Source organism: Lontra canadensis, unplaced genomic scaffold (assembly GCF_010015895.1).
Source record: "Lontra canadensis isolate GAN:19392208 unplaced genomic scaffold, GSC_riverotter_1.0 scaffold118, whole genome shotgun sequence".
Classification (NCBI taxonomy): Eukaryota; Metazoa; Chordata; class Mammalia; order Carnivora; family Mustelidae; genus Lontra; species Lontra canadensis.
In genome coordinates, this window is record NW_022631112.1 from 652,924 (window position 1) to 678,239 (window position 25,316).

The 25,316-nt window shown below is 36.7% G+C and overlaps 1 protein-coding gene across 1 annotated transcript; it reads left to right on the forward strand.

Moving 5' to 3' along the window:
• Positions 1-1,873: 1,873 nt before the first annotated feature.
• Positions 1,874-25,194, forward strand: EIF3M (eukaryotic translation initiation factor 3 subunit M). The gene is made up of 11 exons (XM_032841057.1): positions 1,874-1,984; positions 4,364-4,496; positions 5,452-5,590; positions 5,874-5,997; positions 6,153-6,247; positions 17,363-17,446; positions 18,410-18,509; positions 19,125-19,206; positions 23,285-23,428; positions 24,471-24,531; positions 25,000-25,194. Exons 1-11 carry the CDS (start codon positions 1,943-1,945, stop codon positions 25,118-25,120), a joined length of 1,125 nt encoding a protein of 374 aa, XP_032696948.1. The 5' UTR covers positions 1,874-1,942; the 3' UTR covers positions 25,121-25,194.
• The last annotated feature ends 122 nt before the right edge of the window (positions 25,195-25,316 follow it).

The window sequence follows — 25,316 nt, forward strand, 5'->3', positions numbered from 1 at the left end:
GTTTGTCTGTCTAGATTACTATTACCATTCTGCCTTCCTACCAGCAATTTATTAGAATTCTAGTCATTCCACATCCTTACAGCATTTGGTATTGTCAGTTTTTTCTTTTAATTAGCTATTATAGTAAGTGTGTAGTGGTATCTCATGTTTTTAATTTGCAGTAAAATTGGGTTGTTCTTTTTCTTACTGATTCTCCCATCGTTTAAAAAAAATTAATTTTCCCTTGTTTCCTAAAAAATAACTACCTCAGGTGTGTACCATGGCCTTCTTGTTGTGTTTTCGTGCATTTTTAAGTAAGAGGCAAGCTTGTAATTGCCATAAGTTTGCCTCAGAATATTAGAAGGCATTGGCTTGAGTTCAGGACAAAACTTTGGAGTCCCCTTGACTTTCTCTTTCTCTCACACCCCACATCTGATGTCATTAAATCTTAACAGCTTTACCACTAAAATATCTAGAATTCAGTTTCTCACCACCACTCCACCATCTTCTATAATTCCATCTTCTGTAATAACTTCCTAACTGGTGTCACTACTTTTACCCCAGCCCAACCTACCTCAAATTGCAATACACCTGCCAGAGTGATCCTTTGCACAATAAAGTTTGATCTCTTCACTCTTCTGCTCAAAACATGTCAGAGGCTTGCCAATTCATTAAAAGTCAAAGCCAAAATTCTTGTTATGGCCTAGGAGACCATGATCTGGAGGGCCATGGCTATTTTCATTTGTTCTTTCCTCTTCTCTTACTTATATCCAGCCCATAGGCCTGCTTGCCCCTACCTTGCTGTTCTTACGAATGAAATGCTTTCCTGGGGGTTTCTTACTTCATACTTTACCTATTTTCTTCAGTTCATAATATAAACTGAACAGTTTCCTTCCATCACTGTACCTAAAAGGCATGAACACAAACTTACACACAAACCACCCTTTCTCTCCGTTTTCTTTTTCCCTTTTTTTCCTTCCTCCCTCCCCCCACCTTCTGCTTTTACCTTTTTAGTACTAGTTAACAGGTTACATACAGGAATTCTTTAGTAATAGCTAGTACATTCAGTGCTCACCGTGTTTTAAGCGTCGTATATATTAATTTACTTAATCCTCATAACGGCACCGAGGTAAGCACTTTATTATTCTTATTTTTCCAGGAAGCTGATACACGGATGTTAAGCAGTTTCCCCAAATCACACGTCCATCAGATGGTACAGCGGGGATTCCATTCCTAAGAATTCTACTCTGGAGGCCAAGCTGTAAGACGCCATCCAGGACTGCCTTTCTAATTACTTTGAGACGCTTGTGCCCTGCGCACCCGCTGGAATGTAAGCGGCAAGCGGAAGCTTCTTTTGGAAACTAAGGCTATCCCCCGCGCAGAGAACACTCCCTGCCAGCAGATCCCTCAATAAACGCTGAAAAGTGGGATAAATTTTAACCCGAAAAAAATTGTCGGGCCCGGCAAATAACGTAAACCCCGAAGGCTCTTTTCGTACTGCCAAGAACCAAGGCTCGGTGGCTGGGGGGAGCAAGAACAGAGGCGCTGTGCGGTGCAGCCTGAGAGCTGGCTGGCAGAGGGGATGTGGCTGCAAAAGAACAACTATTTGAGCACAGTTTTCGTTGGCCGAACTGGCGTAAGATTTCATTAAGGAGGTGAATGAAGTAAGGCGCAAGGCGTGAACTCACGCGAAGGATAAATACGTAACACCATTCTAAAAGCTAGAAGCAAAAGGCGATGCCAGGACCGGCTCCCGGCAGAAGGCGTCCGCGAGACCCGCCCAAGTGCGCGCCCACCCTTGTCCAGCGCGCGGTGGGATTGGCCCTCTGGCCCTGCCTATCTCGGTGGCTCCGCCCCGCAGGGTAACCCGGAAGCGGTTGTGAGACAACCCCACGCACTACAGCTCTCTTTCCGGTCGGCGTGGTTTTGTGAGCGGTGAGACTGCCGTTCCCGGGCCTTCAACATGAGCGTCCCGGCGTTCATCGACATCAGTGAGGAAGATCAGGTGTGCTCCCAGGCAGCGAGTGCCTCCAGGACGGGGCTGGGGGAGACAAAGGGGTATGAAGGGTTGAGCCAGGACCAGGCGGGCGGCACGCCGCCCCGCGGAGCCCGCTCCGGGGATGAGAGCCGCGGCTCACTCCCCACACAAGACAGTAGGGAGGGAGGCCGGCCTTGAGACAAGTCGCGGCGCTAATTTCTGGCTTGGAGTTGAGGTAGCCCGCCGACCGTTGTTTCCAGCGCGTGGACCGAGGTTTTAAGGCCAGCTTCCTGGTCGGCGTCGGGACTCTTCCAGTCTGTGTCACTTCTGACGACACTACTTTTTGACTGGGAATGGTGCCTGCTTCCGTCTCCCAGACGCAGCCACATCCGGAGTGGGAGGTGGCGAATCTTTAGACGGCGTACGCAGTCTAGGAAAAATTATTTTATAGTAAAGCTGGAATGGTTTTATTTTGTGATCACAGAGGCAAAGGTGACCCTATTTTAAACGGAGGTCATACTTTATATTTCTACTTGTACAAGAGTGAGAGTTCTGCAGTCTGAAAGTAGAACGTCAGTTTCACCCTCATGCTTTGAGGCATTAAGTCTGGTGAACCATCGTAATATTTTTAAATTTTTTATTTCGGGCTTGGTCTTTTGTATGCATGGCGGATACTTCTAATTTTTCCCATAGCAAAAGTTAAACTGTAGTTGATGGGAGTTAAACCCGAAATTATTTTCTCTAAGTTTATTTTGTAGAACTGAAAACCATATTCTGTGAAGTCGTAGGTGTTTTATATTTTTTGCTACCCCACTAACATGGAAATTTGGTTTCTATAGAGTTGAAAACACCAGTACTATTCTAAGGTAACTGGTAGAATTACAGGTGTTGATTTTTACTCCCAATAGTAGAAGTGCAGATCCTCAGCCCTGAAGAACCGACTAAGAAGGGGAAACGAAAGGAAGGCGATGGGGCGCCCTGGGGGAGAAGATAAGGCCAGGGAAGGAGTTGAGCACATTAGAAAGGAAAATGGGGATGGGGGGAAGCATATGTGGTTACTAATGAAATCATGTTACTAACAAATTGGCTATTAGATTACCCCAAAAAAGTATTTGATTTTAACATAGGAAAGAATTTGTAGATGGAGGACGTTCTTGTTGATGGCCTTATTTTAGTTTTAAAGATAAGTTAGTTTCCTTTCTAGTTAGGTTGTGCTACTTTTGTAATACATCAGTTTGACATCAACCATTCCTTTCCGGTAGATAAGGGATTGCTTCAGAATTTCAACTTTGGTCAGATTCTGTGTTTGAGTAGACTGGGAAATAGAGTTCAGAATTTTTTCTTTTCTTTAATTGTCTTACTCTACAACTACTTGTAGCCAGTGAGGATGACAGATAAAAACAATAAAATGCTCTTTGATATGGTGATGGTGGTTTCACGAAATCTAGTTTATAATACCAACTCATAGGTGAAGTTAACTGTGTTGTTATCTGAAAGGATAGGGCCATCAGATATACAAATTTAACATATCTGTTGTAGGTAGCCAAACATGTTTGTGGGTTTAGAAAATGTAATACCTGTGCATTTACTAATGGTATACTTTCATCTCCCTGCTTAAGTTTTCATTTTATTATCTTAAATACCATCTACATTGATGTTTGGCTGCCATAAATACCAACCCCTCAAAAGGGCACCTTACTGAATATTATATATATGTTTTAGAGTATAAAATGTCTGAATACCTGGATGTGACATTGTAGTTACAGGTCCCAGGGTGCTTTCTGATTCAGATATGTAGTTTGCATTCTAAAAAAATAGTTATAAAGTAGATCCAGTTTGAAAAGTATTATATTCAAAACAGTCAAAGGCATCATTTTTTATCTTTGTGTTTCCCAGAATGCTTGTCTCATATAGGTTCTCAAACATTTTATTAACAAATGATTACCTTCATGAACGGCAAATGTCTCTAACTTTTTAAATTGGCTATATTATGTATACTTGAGAATAATAAAATTTCATTTCTTTAAAACAGGTTGAATTTACCAGATCAGATTAATTCTCCTCCACACACAACCCCCTCATAAGCACTTTAGATACATATTAGAAGTTTTTGTGTGTACTGGAAGTTCAGCAGCAGTAGGTGATAGGAGAGAAATTCTGAAGGTGATCCACGTGGGTCATACTGGGTTTGTGTAGCCACTTGGTTTTGTAGAGGAAAACCTGTGGCTCCTGTAGGATGTGAGGGGGACTGAGGTGGGAGAGAGGCACTTCAGCATAGTAATTTAAAGTCATTAAGTATGGTATTTACTTCTTATTTTTTCCAAAAAAAAAAAAGAATGGTTTGGTATCTTGAATTTTGGCATTGTCAGTTATAGAAGTGTCTAGCAATCTTACTTGATTCAACAGGCTGCTGAGCTTCGAGCTTATCTGAAATCTAAAGGAGCTGAAATTTCAGAAGAGAACTCAGAAGGTGGACTTCATGTAGATTTAGCTCAAATTATTGAGGCCTGTGATGTGTGTCTGAAGGAAGATGATAAAGGTTTGTTTTTAATTTTTTTGTAATGTTTATTAATCAGAAAGGATCTACTTTTTAAATTTTTCCTGTAAAGTATATTTGTCTTGGACTTGTTAAGCCCTGTTGTCTTTTAATCTTAACCTTTGCACATACTTTCAGGTTATTTTAATCTGTTATACCTGTGAAGTAAGCCTATTTTGAGAGAACATCTTTTTTAAGAGCTAATGTTTTTTGAGTGTTAAGTACATACACTCAATACTGGTAATTTCAGAATGAACTGAAGAAAAGTGAAGCTCTTCTTTCCTTTTCATAGTTTTACATTAATACCAAATGGGATATAATTTCCAGTAACCTAAAAGACAGTGTTATTTGGCTGATGCCCTATTTATTGACATAAAATGGGAAATTTTGAAAATTGGGAGTCCTATAATCTTTAGTTAAGGTTTGAGATCAAATTTGGTTTGTAGTTAATAACTTACAGTTAGAAAGCAATGGCCCAGCCAGGAAGTTGATCACTTTCATTTCTCAGTAATTTCCTATTTATATATAAACGTTTCCTTCACTTGGGAAAGCATTTTAACTTGACCGAGGGAGTAACTTCCAGACAACTGAATATCTTGCCAGTAAAAATTGAAACCATATATATAGACATTTATATCAGTCTTCTGTTTTATAGGTTGGAAACCAAATCTTAGATAATAATTTCTTTTTTCTTTAATAAAATGTACAGTGTTTTCGGATGTTAGCTGTGTAACAGAATTAGTTTCATTTGAATTCATGTATAATATATTTTTAGCCTAATGCCCACCATTGAAGGAAAAGTTTCCTCTGGTGAAACTGTTTTGCAGTAGGTAGATTATATCTTCCTAAAGTATCTTAACTTTAATGGTCTTTGATGTATTAAAACACTGGAAATACATATTTAATTAGACACATTAAGTATGATAGTATCACTCTTGTGTTATCCATACATGTGTAGATGTTGAAAGTGTGATGAACAGCGTGGTATCCCTCCTGTTGATCCTGGAACCGGACAAGCAGGAAGCTCTGATTGAAAGCCTGTGTGAAAAGCTGGTCAAATTTCGGGAAGGTGAACGCCCATCTCTGAGACTGCAGTTGTAAGTTAAGAACTGAAAGAGGCTTGGTTTTTTAAGAAGCTCTTTTTATGTCACTGTCATTTAATGGTTAAAAGCAAGAATTACAGAACTTGACTGTCACCTGGGGCTCTGATTGGTTGCGTTACCTTGCACAGGTCATTTAACCTTTCTGCACCCCATTTGCCTCCTTGTAATGTGAAATTATTAATGGTGTCTCAGGTTTGTTGTGAGAGCAGATAATCTGAACTTAATCGTCGTAGTTACCCATCTGAAACACTGTTTTATTATTTTTTTTGTTAATCAGGCTAAGCAACCTTTTCCATGGGATGGATAAGAATACTCCTGTAAGATATACAGTATATTGCAGCCTCATTAAAGTGGCAGCATCTTGTGGGGCCATCCAGTATATTCCAACTGAGCTGGATCAAGTGAGTTACTGTGTGGAATACTTGTTCTGCTTATAAGAAGTGCAGACTATATTATAATTAAAATAGCAAATATGTATGTTCTAAATGTTACCTTTTAAATGATGAAACTATATTCAGCTGTGCCACTAAATTCCCTCCTTTTGTCAATCCTGTAGGTTAGAAAATGGATTTCTGATTGGAACCTTACCACTGAAAAAAAACACACCCTTTTAAGGCTCCTTTATGAGGCACTTGTGGATTGTAAGAAAAGGTATTCAGAATTAATGTACTAACTTAAAACTTCACAGGCAATATAAGTAGTTGAGGCTGTTTTTAAAAACAAGTGAGGTAAGTGATTTTGCTCTGTTTTGTTCTTCACAGAGTTGCTGTAAATGTATTTCTGTAAATTTCACCTACTAAGTTAACCATAACTACAAAGTTTAAAATAGTTTTCCCCATCTTTAAACATTTTTAAAAGCAAGATTTGCTTTTGTTCTAAAAATGGTACAGCTGTTAACCTGAAAGCTCTATGTAACTTTAGACTAAGTTATTTAATGATGCTTTGATGTCTTAGTATGGGATAGTGCTACCACTTTTGTTTAGTGATAGTGAGGGACTATTAGTCAAAGTTTCCACAGTCAGCCTCTTATATAAACAGTACCCCCAAGATCAAATTTTGCAATAGACTTTATTAAATGAATACCTATTGAGCTTCTGCAAGGTCTTGGGTTTCTAAGGTTTGTAATTCATCCTAGCAAACTTCATGCCTAAAATACTTACTCTGTATACCCAATTTTAGGATGCTTACCAAATGGTAGGTTTGGCTCAGTTTTCAGAACTAGTGTTAAATGATAATCTTACCTTTTTGACGTAGCTTTTCAATTTTTCTTTTCACATAATGGTTAAATACTTTTAGAAAAAGAAAAAGTAAACAATCTTCCCTTTAGTTTTATTGTTGCACAATTTTTATACTGGCTTATAGTACTGGGTATTTAATGTATTAGGGTCAACAAGGTTAATAGGTTTCTAGTAAGTAATGTAAACTTTTTGCAACTATTTAAATTTAACAATGTAAGAGGAAATTTTTGTCATTAAAGTTGGAACGTTTTATCAGAAAAGAGGAGAAGTAGGGGATTGCACTAATAGCCTGTTTCATTCTGATCAGTGGCTACCACCTATTATAAATTGGCAGACTTACTACAGCATTCTAGCCAGTAGTCAGTAAAGTGTTAAGAGTAAATAGTTTATAACAAAGACCATTTCATATGGTGAGAGCATTAAAAGCTATTAGAGAAAGAATCGTTATTTTCATTTATACTTCAGATGGGCAGGCTGTGCATCCAGACTACTGGAATTTCAAGTCTTGGCTCTCCTGCTTGTTGTATGACTAAATAACTATCTCTGTAACTCTGTTTCCAGTTTCGGAGTGGAAATAATAGTAATACTTCTCTCACAGGGCTGCTGAAAAGAATAATATTCATCTACTTTTTAACAAAGTGGTTTCATTATTGGGACAGCTCTCAGTAAAAGATATTCTTACTATGCTTTTCATTTTTCAAGCTCACCTTTAAGAAATTAGTCTTTTTTCTGATAGAGCAATTAAAAATGATGAGTGTTATGGTTTCCGTCTGAATGTCTAGTGCTTATCAGAGATGAGGAGTACTTACTGGGTGCTCTCTGTAATTGCTGTTTAGTATGTAGAAGGGAAGTGACTTATTCTAAGGAGTTCCAAATCTAAATTTTCAGAGAAATTGAAATAGAATATCAGTACCCATTTAAGCTCTACTAGACATGTACTAATGTTAACATACTAGAAAACACCTGAAGTATTTGGCACAGGTGATCACTTTTTCCTTCTTGAAACACATTCTTCGGTTGGTTTGTGGGGCCTCCACCCCTCCCTGTCATTGAAGTGTAGTTGACATACAGTTCATTAATTTCAGGTGTACAACATAGTGATTCTACATTTATCTACAAGGGGCTCCTCTCTCTCTCTCTCTTTAAAGATTTGAGAGAGAGAGAGCACGCATGAATCACAGTGGGGGGTGGGCAGAGGGAGCGAATCTTCAAGCGGACTCAGCTGAGTGCAGAGCCTCATGCCAGGCTCCATCTTAAGATCGGTGAGATCATGACCTGAGCCGAAATCAAGAGTCAGACGCTTAACTGACTGAGCCACCCTGGTGCCCATCAGTTCTTCTCTTCAATCACAGCTTATTTGTGGGTTCCTTCTCTCAACGTTAGGATAACTTATTCCTGGGATGACTTCTGCTCAGTTACATTTATTCCCTATACACATTGTTGTATTTTTTTTTTTTTTTGCTATGATTTTGGGTGAGGCTGAGTACCAAATGCAAGATCGTTTTTTGTATTGCTAAGTTGTTAAAGTTCAGTACAAGATACTTCACATCCCTGTCCTCACCTACTAAAATGCCAGTGGTGCTTCCCAGTTATTAGAACAGCTGCAGCAGCTCCTATGCACTTAAAAATGCTCTGGAGGGCACCTGGTTGAGAGCCACTGCTGCCTGAGTGCTCTCATTCAGTCCATGCCTTTAAGTACTATTTACATGCTTGTGGTTTTCACGTGTTTATCTCCTGTATTTCTCTTCTGAACTCCACAAATACCTAGCTATTCCTGTTGAACATCTCTGTTTACTCAAAAGACATCTCCTACAACAACTGCAAAAATGAACCTTTTTTCTTCCTAAATCTGTTTTTTTTTTTTTTTACCTTCTCCAACTCAGGAAATGCCATTTCTATGCTTCTAGTTACTCAAAACCCAAAACTGGGGTTCCTTTGTGGTTCCTGTTTTTGTCTTATACTTCATATCTAATCCAATATCAAATCCTGTCAGCTCTGATAAATCTAAAGTCAGTCAAGTTTCTCACTACTTCGGATGCTACCTTGTGGTCTAAGCTACCATTATTTCTTATTTAGATTTTTGAAGTAGCCTCTTAAATGGTCCATGTTTGGGTCTTGTCCCTCTACAGCCAGTTCTTAATATAGCTGCCAGAAAGTTCTGTTTAATATGGAAGATCAGATTATGTTTTCCTTCTATTCAGAACCCTCCAGTGGCTTCTTCGGGAGGCCAAGCCAGCTCTAGAATATTAGTACTGGCCCTTCTGCGTGGAGCACACTTCTCCCAGGTAGCCATGTGGCTCCCTTCGGCTTCTTCAGATCTCTGCCCAGATGTGTATATAACAATATCTCCCCTAAACCCTTGCATTGTTTTGTTTCTCTCATCCATATTTCATCATTTCCTCCTTGGACTTCTTACTAACAGACTTAATATATTTTAATGTTTATTATCTGTCCCCATTAGAATGTAAGTTCATGAGGGCAGGGACTTTATTACTCAAACGGTGTCTGACATGTGGTAGGCACTCCATATTTGTTAAAAGAATGACTGTTTATGAAATATGTTGCAAAAGCAGTGGCTGCAAAAGCAGAGATGTACAAAAGCACATGAAGTGGTAGTTTATGGAACTAGAGTGCATGCCCTTCCTGAAGGCTTTTAGATTAAAAAATGTTAAAAACACCTTGAAAGTATAAGATCCCTGGTTTTTTTCCCCCATTTCTGATGTTACAGAATTAGTTTCCAGTATTCAAGTGTTGGTTCCTTCATTTCTAAGAATAGGTGCGGTCCATTGATCACTCCACAGTTCCTGTTTTTCTCCACCTCTCAGCACCGTGTGACTATGATAACCCCTTCCCTCTTAGAAACTTTTCTTGATTTAGATGACACCTCTCCTTGTTTTTCTCCAACCTCTGTGGCAGTTCGTTCTCAGACAACCTTTGTAAATTATTCTCTCTGTTCCATTAAATACTACTATTACTCAAGAATTTGTCCTAGGACCCTTTTTTCACTCACTCTGCCTGTGGTCATCTCATCTATTTCCATGGCTTTTGTCATCTACTGAATGGACATCCATGTCATTTTTTTTTTAAAGTTCAGATAGAGCAGCAGGCAGAGGGAGAAGCAGGCTCCCCACTGAGCAGAGAGCCTGATGCAAGGCTCGATCCCAGGACCCTGGGATCATGACCTAAGCCAAAGGCAGCTGCATAACTGAGCCACCCAGGCGCCCTTACATCCATGTCTTTAACACAGGCTTCTCTTCTGTGCCTTGGATCTTTGTGTTCAGCTGCTTTCTACCTTTTTCTGCATGTTTCCACTCAGGTATGGCACATAGCTGCCTCAAACTCAGTGTGACCAAAATGAATTGGTCATTTTCTCTCTCTTAGTCTCTTTGTTCCTAACTGAGACATCTTGAAGTATAATCAATTTTTCTCCACATAATGGTTTTGTGAAATACAAGTTTCAGCAAATTTTTCTTGAGGATATAATGCAAAATTCATAGCATGTAAGACCTTTCTGACACAGACTCCCAGGTTACCTACTGAGGTAGCTTGGGCTTGGAGAATGTGATAATAATCATGCCATTTTTGTGTGATACGTTGACAGACTACAAAAACTGCTTTGTTTAATGGATATTCCCTCCCTCCTTTTCCTCCCAGCACACAAACCTTTCCTCTTGGTTATCATACCCAGGATGTCGTGAACTTGTGTCCGCTGTAAGAGCACCCTGCTCTTTCCCAGTCTAGACCAGGGGCTGGCACCTTTTTGTATGGTCCACGAGCTAAAAGTGGTTTTCACTGTTTTAAATGGTTAAGAAAGAAAATCAAAGGGAGAATAATACTTCATGACATATGAACATTATATGAAAGTCAAATTTCAGTGTCCATAAAATTTTATTGGAACAGTCATACTTAACTCTTTTATGTATTGTCTATGGCTACTTTTGCCAAGACTAGAGTAGTTGCAGCCGAGACCACTGTGGCCTACAAAGCCTAAAGTACTTCCTGGCTGGCTCTTCACAGAAAGTTTGCCTGCCCTTGGTCTGGATGACCTACACTCAACTTCATTTCTCTGCCTAAAGCACTACTGTCATGGTGAGGTTAAATGCCTCTCTCCTACAGCACCCTCTGCTTTTATCATGGCATAAAACAGCCTCAGAGGTTTGTGAGGTTGTACATTCAGTGAAGGCTAGGAACCTTATCTGTCAACTATTGCGCATGCCCAGGGTATTTGGCGCATTATGGGCCCTGGATGAATAAATACTGCCCACCCTAAGGAAGGTAGAAGAGGATGGCTATTTTATTCAAATAAACAAGTTGCTGTCACGTTGCTGATTTAAATTTTAAGATTGGTTTTTGCCCAATACACGTAAAATGTAATTTTCTTTCCTGCTTCTGAATTACAATTCTGAGATACACTTTGCCCTTTTAGTAAGAATGCTTGTATCTATGGGTCCCCTCCTTCATTATTTTACTTATATTGGTGGTTGATGAGTGCAAATCATGTAACATTTTTTTGAGCCTTGATTGTATGTCAGACACTGTGCACTTTAAATGAAATTTTTTATCTGGTATTTGTGAATTCAGGTCTCTTTAGCTGATAAGCTACATTAGGTTGAAATATATTGTGGCTGCTAAAACTGGAAAATGAAGTTCACGTGTGTTTGTAGAGTATCTCAAAATAATTAACAATGAGTAAAACAGGTTTTCATTAAAATTTCTTCAGATTCTGGGGCACCTGGGTGGCTCAGTGGGTTAAAGTCTCTGCCTTCGGCTCAGGTCATGATCCCAGGGTCCTGGGATCGAGCCCCGTATTGGGCTCTCTGCTCCGCAGGGAGCCTGCTTCCTCCCCTCTCTCTCTTTCTCTCTCTCTCTCTCTCTCTCTCTGCCTGCCTCTCTGCTTACTTGTGATCTCTCTCTCTCTGTCAAATAAATAAAATCTTTAAAAAAAAAATAAAATTTCTTCAGATTCTTACAGTTCTGTCACTATATATAAGATGCTGGTTACCACTTAACCACTTCTGTATTTACATTTGTATTTTTTGTATTTTTTTTTTACTTTTTTTTTTAATATTTTATTTGTTTATTTCACAGAGAGCTAGAGAGAGAGCACAAGTAAGCAGAGCGGCAGGGAGAGGGGGAGAGAAAGCAGACTCTCCGCTGAGCAGGGAGCCCGATGCGGGGCTCGATCCCAGGACCCTGGAATCATGACCCGAGCCGAAGGCAGCCGCTTAACCAACTGAGCCACCCAGGCGCCCCCATTTGTATTTTTTTTAAAAGATCTATTTTATTTTATTTTATTTTTAAAGATTTTATTTATTTATTTGTCGGAGAGAGAGCACAAGCAGGGGGACCAGCAGGCAGAGCAGGCAGAGGGAGAAGCAGGTTTCCCGCTGAGCAGAGAGCCCAATGCGGGACTCGATCCCAGGGATTATGACCTGAGCCCGAAGGCAGACGCTAAATGGACCGAGCCACCCAGGTGCCCCAAGATTTATTTATTTTGGAGCAAAAGTAGGGGGAACAGGGGGGAAGAATCTCAGGCTGACTCCTCATTGAGCATGGAGCCTGTCACGGGTCTTGATTCTACGACCCCAAGATCACGACCTGAACTAAAACCAAGAGTCAGACACTGCGCCACTGAGGCACCCCTACATGTGTATATTTTCATAAAGCTTAGTTTGTAGAAGTTTTAAAATACCATTTAATTTTTTAAAATAAATTATACAGCTCCTACTACAGCCAGTTCTTAATATAGCTGCCAGAAAGTTCTGTTTAATGTGGAAGATCAGATTATGTTTTCCTTCTGTTTTGCCCAAGTTGAATTGAATATAACTGTCCAATGATTCATCAGTTTAAAAGAAGAAATAAAGGGTAAAGATAAACATTTTCTAAGACCTCAGATTGAATGAATACATTTTGTGCTTTTTACTACAACTGAAATTGGTCATCTGCATAATTTTAAGGATAATTTAATTGGAAGAATATTTTTAGTAGAGTTACTAAAATACATGGCGTTGGCTCAATTTTGGCCATGCTATTCCAATAATTTCTAGAACACAAAACTTTTTTCCCACCTAAGCCCTCTGTACTTGGTCTTCCCTTTGCCCAGAAGTTATCCAGCCTTCACCTCCAACACTTTTTATGGCCAATTATTGTATCTTATATCCTTTATATTTCATCTTATATGTCATTCCTTTAAAGAGAGGCTTTCCCTGTGTACTCCCTGTCTCTGCTTGTGTTACTCTTTTACATCACTGTTTGTTTCTTTCATGGCACTTACTTGTGGTGGGATTTTTTTTATCACTTTATTTTTTCATCATAATAAGTACTCTAATCCCCATTCCCTGTTTCACCCATCCCAACCACCCATCTCCCTCTGATAACCATCAGTTTATTCTCTGGGGTTGAGAGTATGTTTCTTGGTTTGTCTCTCCCCCCCTACCCCCGCCTTTGTTTTCTTTCTTAAATTCTGCATATGAGTGAGATCATACGGTATTTGTCTTTCTGTGACTGACTTATTTAGTATTCTCTAGTTCTATCCATGTTGCAAATGGCAAGTGGTTTTTTTATGGTTAAATAATATTCTCTTGTGTTTGTATGTATACACACACACACACACACACACACACACATATATTTATCTTTATCCATTCATTTATTCATGGACACTTGGGCTGCTTCCACAGTTTGGCTATTGTAAACAGTGCTGCTGTAAACATAGGAGCGCGTGTATCCCTTTGAATACAAACAGGCTGTGCCAGTTTGCATTCCCACCAGCAGTGCACAGGGCTTCGCCAACACTTGTTTCCTGTGTTTGATTAGCCATTCTGACAGGTGTGCGGTAACATCTCATTGCAGTTTTGATTTTCATTTCTCTGATGATGAATAACATTGAGCATCTTTTCATGTGTCTGTTGGACATCACCCATTTTTTAATTGGATTATTTGTTCTTTGTGTGTTCGAGTTGTATCAGTTCTTCATATATTTTGGATCCTACCGCTTTATCAGATATGTCATTTGCAAATATCTTCTCCCATTCTGTAGGTTGCCTTTAGTTTTGTTAATTTTTTCTTTTGCTGTGCAGAAACTTTTTATTTATGATGTAGTTCCAGTAGTTCATTTTTGCTTTTGTTTCCCTTGCTTTGGGAGACAGATCTTAAAATACATTGCTACAGCTGATGTCAGAGAAATTACTGCCTGTGGTCTCTTCTAGGATTTTTATGGTTTCAGGTCTTACATTTAGATCTTTAATCCATTTTGATTTTATTTTTGTGTAAGGTCCAGTTTCATTCTTTTGCCTGTAGCTGTCTAGTTTTTCTAGCACCATTTGTTTTTTCCCATTGGATATTCTTTTCTCCTTTGTCAAAGATTAATCAACCATGTAATTGTGGGTTTATTTCTGGGTTTTCTCTTCTGTTCCATTGATCTGTGTGTCTGTTAAGTACCATACTATTTTAACCATCTCTTCATGTTGTAATATGAAATCTGGAATTGTGATACTTCCGGCTTTTTCTTTTTCAAGATTGCTTTGACTGTTTTTTTTTTTTTGTGGTTCCATTCAAATTTTAGAATTGTTCTAGTTCTGTGAAAAATGCTGTTAGTATTTTGATAGGAATTACATTAAATGTGTCGATTCCTCTGGGGTAGTGTAGACATTTTAACAGTGTTCTTCCAACCCATGAGCATGTAAATGTCTTTTCATTTCTTTGTGTTATCTTGAATTTCTTTTATCGGTGTTTTATCATTTTCAGAGTAGAGGTCTTTCACCTCTTTGGGTAAATTTATTCCTGGTTATTTTGTCATTTTTTTGTGTGATTGTAAATGAGATTGTTTTCTTAATTTCTCTTTCTGTTGCCTCATTGTTAGTATATAGGAATACAGCATATTTTTGTACATTAATTTTGTATCCTGTGAATTTACTAAATTCATTATCAGTTCTAGTAATTTTTGGTAGAGTCTTTTGGGGTTTCTGTATATAGTATCTTGTCATCTGCAAATAATGAGAGTTTTACTTTACCAGTTTGGCTGCCTTTTATTTTTTTATGTTGTCTAATTGCTGTGTCTAGGAATTCAGTACTGTGTTGAATAAAAGTGGTGAGAGTGGACATCCTTATCTTCTTCCTGGCCTCAGGGGAAAAGCTCTCAGTTTTTCACCATTGAGTATTTTGTTGGCTTTGGGTTTTTTGTATAAGGCCTTGTTTATGTTCAGGTATGTTCCCTCCAGATCTGCTTTGGAGAGGGTTTTATCACAAATGGATATTATAGGGGCGCCTGGGTGGCTCAGTTGGTTAAGCGTCTGCCACATTTAATGCAAATAGTCCCACATCGGTGCCCTTGCTCAGCATCTCCCTCTGCCTGCTGCTCTCCCTGCTTGTGCTCAAACTCTTTCTCTTTCTGACAAATAAATAAAATCTTAAAAAAGAAAAATTTATAGGAAATTAACTTTAAAAAAATGTTGTAATTTGTCATATGCTTTTTGTGCATCTATTCAAATGATCGTATGGTCCTTATCCTTTCTGTTGTTGGTGTGATATATCACACTGATTGCTTTGTGAATATTGAACCACTCTTGCATCTGTGGAATAAATCCCATTTGATCACGGAATATGATTTTCTTAGTGTATTGTTGGATTTGGTTTGCTAATATTTTGTTGAGGATTTTTGCATCTGTGTTCATGAGAGATATTGTCCTGTTGTTCTCCTTTTTTGTGATGTCTTTATGTGGTTTTGGTATCAGGCCTTATAAAATGAATTTGGAAGTTTTCCTTTTCTATTTTTTGGAGTAGCTTGACAAAAATTGGTATTAACTCTTCTTTAAATGTTCTGTATTTTGCCTGCAAAGCCATCTGATCTTGGACTTCGTTTTTTTGAGAGTTTCTAAATTACTGGTGCAAGTTCATTGCTGGTAATTGGTCTGTTCAAATTATGTATTTCTTTCTGCTTTAGTTTTGGTAGGTTATAGGTTTCTAGGAATTTACCTATTTCTTCTGAGTTGTCCAATTTGTCTGTATGTAGGGTTTCATAGTACTCTGTTAAAATTGTTTATTTCTGTGGTGTTGGTTATTACTTTTCTTCTTAGTGATTTTGAGACACCTCTCTTTTTTTTTTAATGTATTTCGCTAAAGATTTATCAATTTTATTGATCTTTTTCAGAGAATGAGCTCCTGGTTTCATTAATTTGTTCTGTTGGCTTTTTTTAGTTTTTATATTATTAATTTCAGCTCTGATCTTTATTATTTCCTTCCTTTTGCTGGATTTGGGTTTTAAATTCTTTTTCCAGCTCCTTTAGGTATAAGGTTTGGTTGTTCATTTGCAATTTTCTTGCTTCTTGAGAGTTGGTCTGTATTGCTATAAACTTCCCTCTCATTGTACTTTGGCTGTATCCCATAGATTTTGGACCATTGTGTTTTCATTTTCACTTGTTTCCATGTAATTTTTTATTTCCTCTTTGATTTCTTGGTTGACCAAGTCATTGCTTAGGAGCGTGATATTTAACCTCCATGTACTTAACACTTTTCTTAGATTTTTTTTTTCTTATTGTTGATTTCTGGTTTCATAGCTTGGTGGTCAGAAAAAAAATGCATGGTATGACTTTGGGTTTTGGTTTTTGGTTTTTTTAATTTGTTGAGACCTGTTTTGTGGCCAAATATGTCATCTATTCTGGAGAATGTTTTTTGTGTACTTGAAAAGAATGTGTATTCTGTTTTAGGGTTGGAATGTTCTGAATATAGCTGTTAAATCCCTGTGGTACAGTGTGTCATTCAGAGCCACTGTTTCTTTATCAATTTTCTGTTTGCATGATCTGTCCATTGATATAAGTGGGGTGTTGAAGTCCCCTACTATTATTATACTACTATTGATTTTTTTTTTTAATGTTCTTAACTGTTTTATATTTGGGTACTCCCATATTGGTGCATAAATAATTACAGTTGTTAAATCCTCTTGTTGGATTGTCCCATTTATGATTATATAGTGTTCCTCTTTGTCTCTTGTTACAGTTTGTTTTTTAGATCTATTTTGTCCAATATAAGTATTGCTACCTAAGCTTTCTTTTGACATCCATTTGCACATTAAGTGCATCTTCTGGTCTGAAATGAGTCTTTTGTAGGCAGCATATAGTTGGGTCTTGTTTTTTTAATCCACTCAGTCACCCTCTTTCTTTTGATTGTTTAGTCTATTCAACAGTCAGAGTAATTATTTATGTATATTTATTGCCAATTTGTTACTTTGTGATTGTTTCTGTAGATTTTCTCTGATCCTTCTCTTGCTTTCTTTCACGGTTGGCTTCTAGTGATATACTTGGATTCCTTTCTCTTTCTTCTTTTGCATATCTATTACTGGTTTTTCATTTCTAGCTACCATCATGGCATTTATTTGTTAGCTGTTACTTTTCCTTAGTTGTTGGTCTTTCCTACTAGAAGGAAAGTTGTGTGATTTTTCCCATAGAGCAGGACCATGTCACTTGGTAACCATTGTATATATCATCAACATGTAATGATATTCTGAAATTTCTAAAGCAATATTTCTTTTTAGTGATGCTGCTTCAAAAGTCATGGTGGAATTGCTAGGAAGTTACACAGAGGACAATGCTTCCCAGGCTCGAGTTGATGCCCACAGGTAATGTTGAACATGTTGTCTTTCTGATGGGGACTACCTGCAGCTTGGAGGTTGAGCTCCAGCAGAAATTATGTTTGCATCTCCCAGCCCAGTGATCCTGAGCCATTAGATACTGTGTGCTCTGTGGTGATTCCAGTGTAGAAAGTAAAATCCAGGGCTTGGTATTGGAATAACCACAGATTGTATGTGGTATTGTGGTACAACCACAGATTGTATTTGAGGTATTGCTGGTTTGGGTGTGATGACCCCAGCCTGAGAAGTAGAACCTAATTTTGGGTTGATTTTATCTTAATGTTAAAGTATGTAGATGAGGAAAGGTTGGTGGCATGCTAATAGTTAGCCCATTGCTAATGAGAATAAGGGCTTCAAACAATCCTAGGTCTATTTAGTAGCAATAATAATGGAATCAGTTTTTAAATCTGTGAAACAGAAATAACTTGTCTATAGGGTATGGCGTTACAGGGACCTAGGTGTTGCTAGAAAGTGTAGTTTGTGGGAAAGATATTTAACTCTGAGGTAAGACTGTTGGCATTCAAATACTCCACCACTTAATTAGTACTTTCTGGGCAAGTTCTTTTGGCGCCTGTTTCATCACTGATAAGAGGCATGATAACTTAGTGTGTCAGGGTGTGTGAGGGTTAAGTGAGGTAATGCACGTAAAGCACTCTGTCTCGCACCTGGGAGGATGCTGCTGCTGTTTTAATTACTCTTTCACTATTTTGGTCATGCTTTCTCTCCGCCTGTGTTTTTGTTGACAACCACTTTATTATTATATTTTGTTAAAATAGATACAGCTGATACATACTTTTTTTTTGGCCTGTTTTAATCTCAGTCCTGTAGCTTTTTCTATGCTGTGTATATTAACTCTTAGATATTTTACTGAATTAAATATATTTTGCAATCTCTAAAAGTTGGTGAAAAGTTTCTGAATCTCAGGACTTGTATTTTTGTTTTTTAATAAAGGTGTATTGTACGAGCATTGAAAGATCCAAATGCATTTCTTTTTGACCATCTTCTCACTTTAAAACCAGTCAAATTTTTGGAAGGCGAGCTTATTCATGATGTAAGTACTTTATCTTTAATGTGAAAAATGTTCTTTTTCCTAAATGTAACATATTGGAGCAGAACTCTTTGTATTAATGAACATAACTGTTAGATCTAGAAAGAGAACTGGTGTTTGTTTGTTTTTTTTTTTTAGTATCAAGAACAGAATGAAATTTAGGACCAGCCTATTTTTCCAGTCACTGAATGTACCTGTTCTTTTTCCTTTTGCTTCATCTCCATACTTGCCTATTACGAACATAAATAATATGAATTTCTTTTTATATGTAGTGTCAGGTAGCCCCAGTTAGGAAGATAGATCTGATATTTAAAAACACATGAACACACTTCTCAAGTATAAGTATAAATACATTTTGGATTAGTTTCCATCTTCATTGTGCTGTTCCCACCGTCTTTCAGGGTAGCTCACTCAGAGTTCACTGTATTTACTGATTCTTCATCTAAATGAGTCTTAATGAAAGCAAATGGGTTGGATGGTAATTTGATCAAACATTGCTATTTCTACACTAAAAGAGGCATTGAGAGTTTTATTGCTTCAAATTAATGTCTTAAAAATATGTTGAGTATAAATCTTGATTCTGTATTGAATAATTTATCTTTATTTTTCTATCTATAGCTTTTAACCATTTTTGTGAGTGCTAAACTGGCATCATATGTCAAGTTCTATCAGAATAATAAAGACTTCATTGATTCACTTGGTAAGTTTTGGAGTTTATTCTTTGTGGGGGGTATAAAGAAAGATGGGAACATGCTCTTCAGGAACTCTCATGTACTGTAAAATCCAGCAAAGATGACTTTGGCCTTCTGTTTAGATTATCCTAACCAGTGAAATATGATAAAACAAGAACAAACAGTGAATAGTTTAAAAGATTATTCAGAATGAATTGGGAATCAGAAACAAGAAGGTGTAGGTGGTAGCATTTGTGGTAGAAAGAGCATGAAACTAGGAGTCAGAAAACCTAAGCCTTTTTTTTTTTTTCTCTCTATAAGAGGGTTGTTGGACTTGGGGCACTCCTATGAGGTCTACTAGACCACGCTTCTTTGAGGTAAAGTTCTAGCAAGAAGCAGGTGTTGGAGCAGATTCAGAAGTAGTACCACTGATACATGTGTGTTTAAATTGTGGAATGGAGGATGGAGCAGAAAAGCAACTTAAAGGATCACCATTACTTTGATCACAGTGGTGACTTTTAGAAGTACTCATTTTAACAGCTGACAAAATTTGATGACTTAAAGCTACTTTATTATTTAAAATAGAATTATTTGTTTATAAAAGACCCTTACTCTTTATATTTTTGGTAATGTTTAAAAAAGACGCCATGGTTACATAATTGAAACAAGTGGGTTTTTTCCCCTGTAACGTATTTTATTCTTAGTACACACTCCCTCCTTGATATTAACAAATTCTAGAAGTGTATGTATTGTTAAGCAAATCTAAGTGAAGCTGTAGGTGGAATTAGAAATCGAATTACATGATGGGAGAAACTTTCTTTACTACAGTTTGTTGAAGACAGCATAGTCTGAGCTTTATATGATTTTCATCTTTGAATTTTTTTCTAGAGGATCAGAGCTCTGCATTTGTCAAACTGAACTTAATCTTATCCTCATTGAGCAAATTCCATATATATTCAGTATTTAATTTCCTTCTGCAGCATGTTTTTAACATACTGAAATTACAAAGAGAAAAATTAGAAAATCTGTAGTTGAACAGATTTAAATTGATCTAAAATCACTAGGTTTTTTTGGAGAGTGAAGTCAACTATGAAACTGAGGTGCTTTGTTTTTCTGCTAGGCAATAATCAAAACACCTTAGCAGTTTGTTATATTTTCCATGTTAATACTGAATTGTTAGTCTCGTGGTTTGAGATACAGATGAAGGAACTCATTTATAATCTATTTTGATTATACTTATTATCCTCAATTGGCAATCATTAATTCCTATCATATGTATATTTTGTGCAGCCATTGGAATTGGGGAAGATTGAATTATCCTGAACATAATAAGGCATTTGAAATATACCAAGATAAAGTAGATGCAAGTTGTGTTTGTGTAGAATGCTTTGCCAGGTGCACTAGACCCAGAAAACCACATTCTGTCCCAGTTAATTTGTTTTGTGGCATGAAGCTATGTGATGGAATGTTAATGTCAGCAACCTCTTTATTTACGCACCAAGGAAAAAGGAGTAGTAATTAACACTTTGACACTCCCCCATTGATGTGTAATTGACTGTTTCAAAGGAGCACTGGTTCATAAGCTATTGCATGCATTAAAATTACGTTTTCTATATTGCAGCATTTTAAGACGGGTCAGTGACAATGCAGAAATTGCTCAATGATGCACATTTTTTTATTACTGCATTAAGGTTTTGACATATTAGTAATGAATAAATGTTTCCATAAAATTAGATTTTTTTTATAACTTTAAAATTGAAATATGACACGGAACACTGTGACTTCCTCTTTGAAGGTAATGTTCTAGTTTCATGAAACAAAGCACAGCTTTCTACAAGTCTTTAACTCATACTTCACTGGCTTAATAGTATTGATTTTGAGAACGAGGTCTAACATGCAGGTTTCCACATGTAAGATAGATAATGGTTTTACATAATCACTCTAGAAATAATCTTCATTTCTCTGATAAATTCTTAAATTTATGGTAAGCTTATAACTACACAAAGAGTAGCAGTAAAATAGTATTTCAATTATATCTTAGAAACTTCAGGAGTGAGTATCATTTTATCATACTAAAAGAGATGCCCAGAGAACTGGAAATGTTACGGAATTTTCTTATAGTTAAAAATATTGGGAAAAATCTCCAGTAGTTCTCTGTGATAGGAAAAACATAACATTTTTAATTTATGGTGCTAACTGGGATTCCATTCCTGTTTTGCCTTTAGTTTCTTGAACAAGTATGCAAATAACTTTTATTAGAAATTTGTAAAAGATGCTTTCAGCAAAGTATCTTATTAAATGTGTTTATATTTGGTTTTACATGTATTGCTAACATTTATTACAATTGAAAGTCTGGTTACAAATGTCTAAATTCTACAGGTGGCATCACTTTATCAAAACACTTTGTTTTATTAACACTGACAACTTGGGCCAACAGTAAGCATTATCCCGTGTCAACTGAATTGCCCTAACATGTCTACATGTAATCTGGTGTTATACAGTTGCTACCTTCTTGCTTCAGAAAGTTAATCAGCATCTAATTTGCATTTGTTAATTAGGGTTAATGTGCACTAATTGATTTTTTGATGCTTGTAGATTTCCATTAAACCCAGTTAGCAATACTTACTTAGATACCTCATTCATTTGAGTTATGATGATCATGTTTTTGTTGAATCTGTGCCAAATAGAAGGCCTGCATCATAATTACAGCTAATTAACAGATGATTATGTCCTGTATTAATGGGCTTCCCTTGTCTTCTGCTAATATGTGTTATAAATTTCAAGTTTATTTATGGAGTGCTTAGAACTTTTTTAACAATAGAAACTTGAGGCTCTTAATTATTAGAGGGTACATGATCATTTGCTCAGTTTACATAATTTGAAATTTTAGAGAAAAGGAACATGTAATTTTAGATTAATTTTAGAAACTTGTTTTTGTAAGTAAGCATCAATTCAGGTATATATGATACTGTGTTATAATTCAGTTTCCACTTAGGAACTGGCAATAATTAGATATTCAGGATTTATAAATATTTATGTGTATTACTAGTCATTGATAAGCAAATGTATTTTTTAGGCCTAGTACTGACACTTTGACTAAGTCATTTAATCTCTTGGCTCTTCAGCTTTTTTTTTTTCCTTTCTCTTCAGCTTTCTTATTTTTTAAAATGAAAGCATCAGGATTGGGTAATTTATTAGGTTTCCTTTTGGGTCTAATAGTTGTCTGTGATCTCAATAATTGTTAACAGCATGTTTCACTAGAAGTTATAAGGCAAAATTGGAATTATTTATGCAGTTTTGTACTTCAGGTATCACTGTTAATGGTACTATTTAATTTTACCTGGTAATCAGTGTAGCCTATAATTGCTAAGTGATGAACACACTTTTGATTTAACTGTTAAATCCAGAGTGACCTGGGAAATGGAATGTTTTTATAACTGAATGTATATAAAAATATTTTTAAGGCTTCATGTGTACTAGTAATACTGACAGAACAAAAAGATAAGGAATCCTGTGTTTAAATGGAGAGCGAATAGTAAAAATAAACTTAAATAATTAAATAAGAAATTTTTAAAAATATTTTATTTATTTATTTGACAGAGAGAGACAGCTAGAGAGGGAACACAAGCAGCGGGAGTGGGTGAGGGAGAAGCAGGCTACCTGCTGAGCAGGGAGCCCTATGCAGGGCTCGATCCCAGGGATCATGACCCAAGCTGAAGGCAGACGCTTAATGACTGAGCCACCGAGGCGCCCCTAAAAACGTTCTTATGAAATAAACTTTTTGTACATTTTATCTCCTATAATGTGTAACTATAAAAAATGTAAAATGTGCAGAAGTTTTAGGTCTTACACAAAATACCATTTTATAGCCCATTCTTAACTTTAAACCTATGACCTGTGGCACTATAGCAGTAAAGAAATGTAGCTCTAGAAAAATAATTGTAATACTCCATAATTAACTATAGAGTGAGTTTATGGTTTACAAATATAAGCAGCTTTGTCAAAATTACTCTGTAAATGCTCAGTGACTTCTGACAGAGGAGTTGTAATTGTGCAGACCTTTAGCTAGTGTGGATGTTCATCAGACTTTACCGCTGTGTTACTCAGGTCTGTTACATGAACAGAATATGGCAAAAATGAGACTGCTTACTTTTATGGGAATGGCAGTGGAGAATAAAGAAATTTCTTTTGACACAATGCAGCAAGAACTTCAGATTGGAGCCGATGATGTTGAAGCATTTGTTATTGATGGTAAGACAATTAGAATATTTTCTTTTTTTTCCTAGAATTTCTCTCTTACCTTGTGAAATACAAGATTTTATATCTTGGGGTGCCTGGCTCATTCAGAGCATACGACTCCTGATCTCAGGGTCATGAGTTCAAGCCCCATGTTCAGCATGGAGCCTGCTTAAGAAAACAAAAAAGATTTTGTATTTTGAAATGGAATTGTATTCTGACAAAGCTGCGTTCTTTTGTAGCAGAGATGTATGTTTAGACTTGTAGAGTATATTTTTAGTAGAATGAAGATTAAGTGGAAATACAAATTGCTCTGTGGTTTTTTGGTATTCTGTCCCTTGAAATCATACAAAGTAAAAGCCTTTAGACAGTATACCATAGTGGTTAAGAGCCGAGATTTTAGTATTAGACCTGGGTTGGGTTTGAGGGCCAGGTCTTCCTTTGTGAAACAGTAGCGTAGGGAGTTAATATGTGGTTGGGAGGATTAAATGAATTAATGCAAGTAAAGCACTTTATTTAGCCCAGTGCCTGGCACATAGTAAATGATCTGTAAATATTAATCATAATCCATTTTTCATCATTGGCTAGAAACAGGACCTTTACCAACAATTACATTATAATACGATTTAATTGTTCCTCAGATTTTTTTCCTGGGCTTCCTAAGTTTGAAAGTTGGGAGAATTGTCCAGTCAAGATTAACGTACAGAACTACTGACATGGTTTCTTTTTAATGCTTTAAGTCTCAAACGGTCCTATAAAGGAGTAATATCTTACTAGAAAATTATTGTTTTCTCCCATATGCAATTATAGGGGAGAACACTTAGAATACTTAATAAAAACTGTGATATTTAGTATAGATTCACCCAGCAAGCATAGGACAAATGTGTGACCTTCCTCTTGGTTCCATCACACTGTTACATTTGTGACTAGATTCAGAGCGCTGGTTTATAAAATGATGTTTGAAAATTGTCAAGTTTATTGTGGTTTAGTTTTATATCTTAGCTGTTTTTCTTGGGGATTTTCCATATAACATACCATGTAAAACATCTTTTTTCAGCAGTAAGAACTAAAATGGTCTACTGCAAAATTGATCAGACCCAGAGGAAAGTAGTTGTCAGGTAAGACACACTTTAAGACTTTGCAGCATTTTGTAGAACAGTTTAGTTTGTTCTGATTATTTCACTTAAGTGTTTACAGAACCAAGGTGGTGTTCTTAATCCATTGACTGTAGTTAAATAGTTGCTATTTATCATAATTTTATTAAAGTTCAGACTGAATGTGATTAGCTTATTTAATGAAAGAGTCCTATTTTCCAGCACATTTCATTTAATGGCTTAGCATTGGCTAGAATACTAATGACTTTTGTGTCTGGTTTATGTAGTTCAGGAAAGTAGAAGGTTTAGGATCAATTTGATAAAGATTTTTTTTTAAATTGTTTAGAATGATAAGAGAAGAATTAGAAGCTTAGGTCTTTTGTGTGTATTTAACCTTGTTTTTAACTAGATATAAGTCTGTAGTATTGTAAAAGAATGCCAGAAGGATAAAAAGTTGACGAATAACTTTGTTTTTAATTTTTCAATTTTTAGTCATAGTACACATCGGACATTTGGAAAACAGCAGTGGCAACAACTGTATGACACACTAAATGCCTGGAAACAAAACTTGAACAAAGTGAAAAACAGCCTTTTGAGTCTTTCTGATACATGAATTTTTATGCTATATATAAAATTTTGTTCTTTTTGGAAAAAATCTAAATCATAGTAAAACAAACTAAAATTTGACTACAGTCTGGACATTTATGTCTTAAGTTTAAAAGAAATGTAAAAAGTCACAAGTCTCAGAGGATACAAAGTAATCAGTTGCAAAGGGTCACTATCTGTCTTGTATATGACTTAAGTTGTGT

Excerpts from the sequence above, each read along its gene's own strand:
- EIF3M (XM_032841057.1), top strand. The coding sequence starts at position 1,943 with ATGAGCGTCCCGGCGTTCATCGACATCAGTGAGGAAGATCAG. Across the intron at positions 5,998-6,152 it reads TTCCAACTGAGCTGGATCAA|GTTAGAAAATGGATTTCTGA; the intron begins GTGAGTTACTGT and ends TCAATCCTGTAG. Across the intron at positions 19,207-23,284 it reads AGACTTCATTGATTCACTTG|GTCTGTTACATGAACAGAAT; the intron begins GTAAGTTTTGGA and ends TGTGTTACTCAG.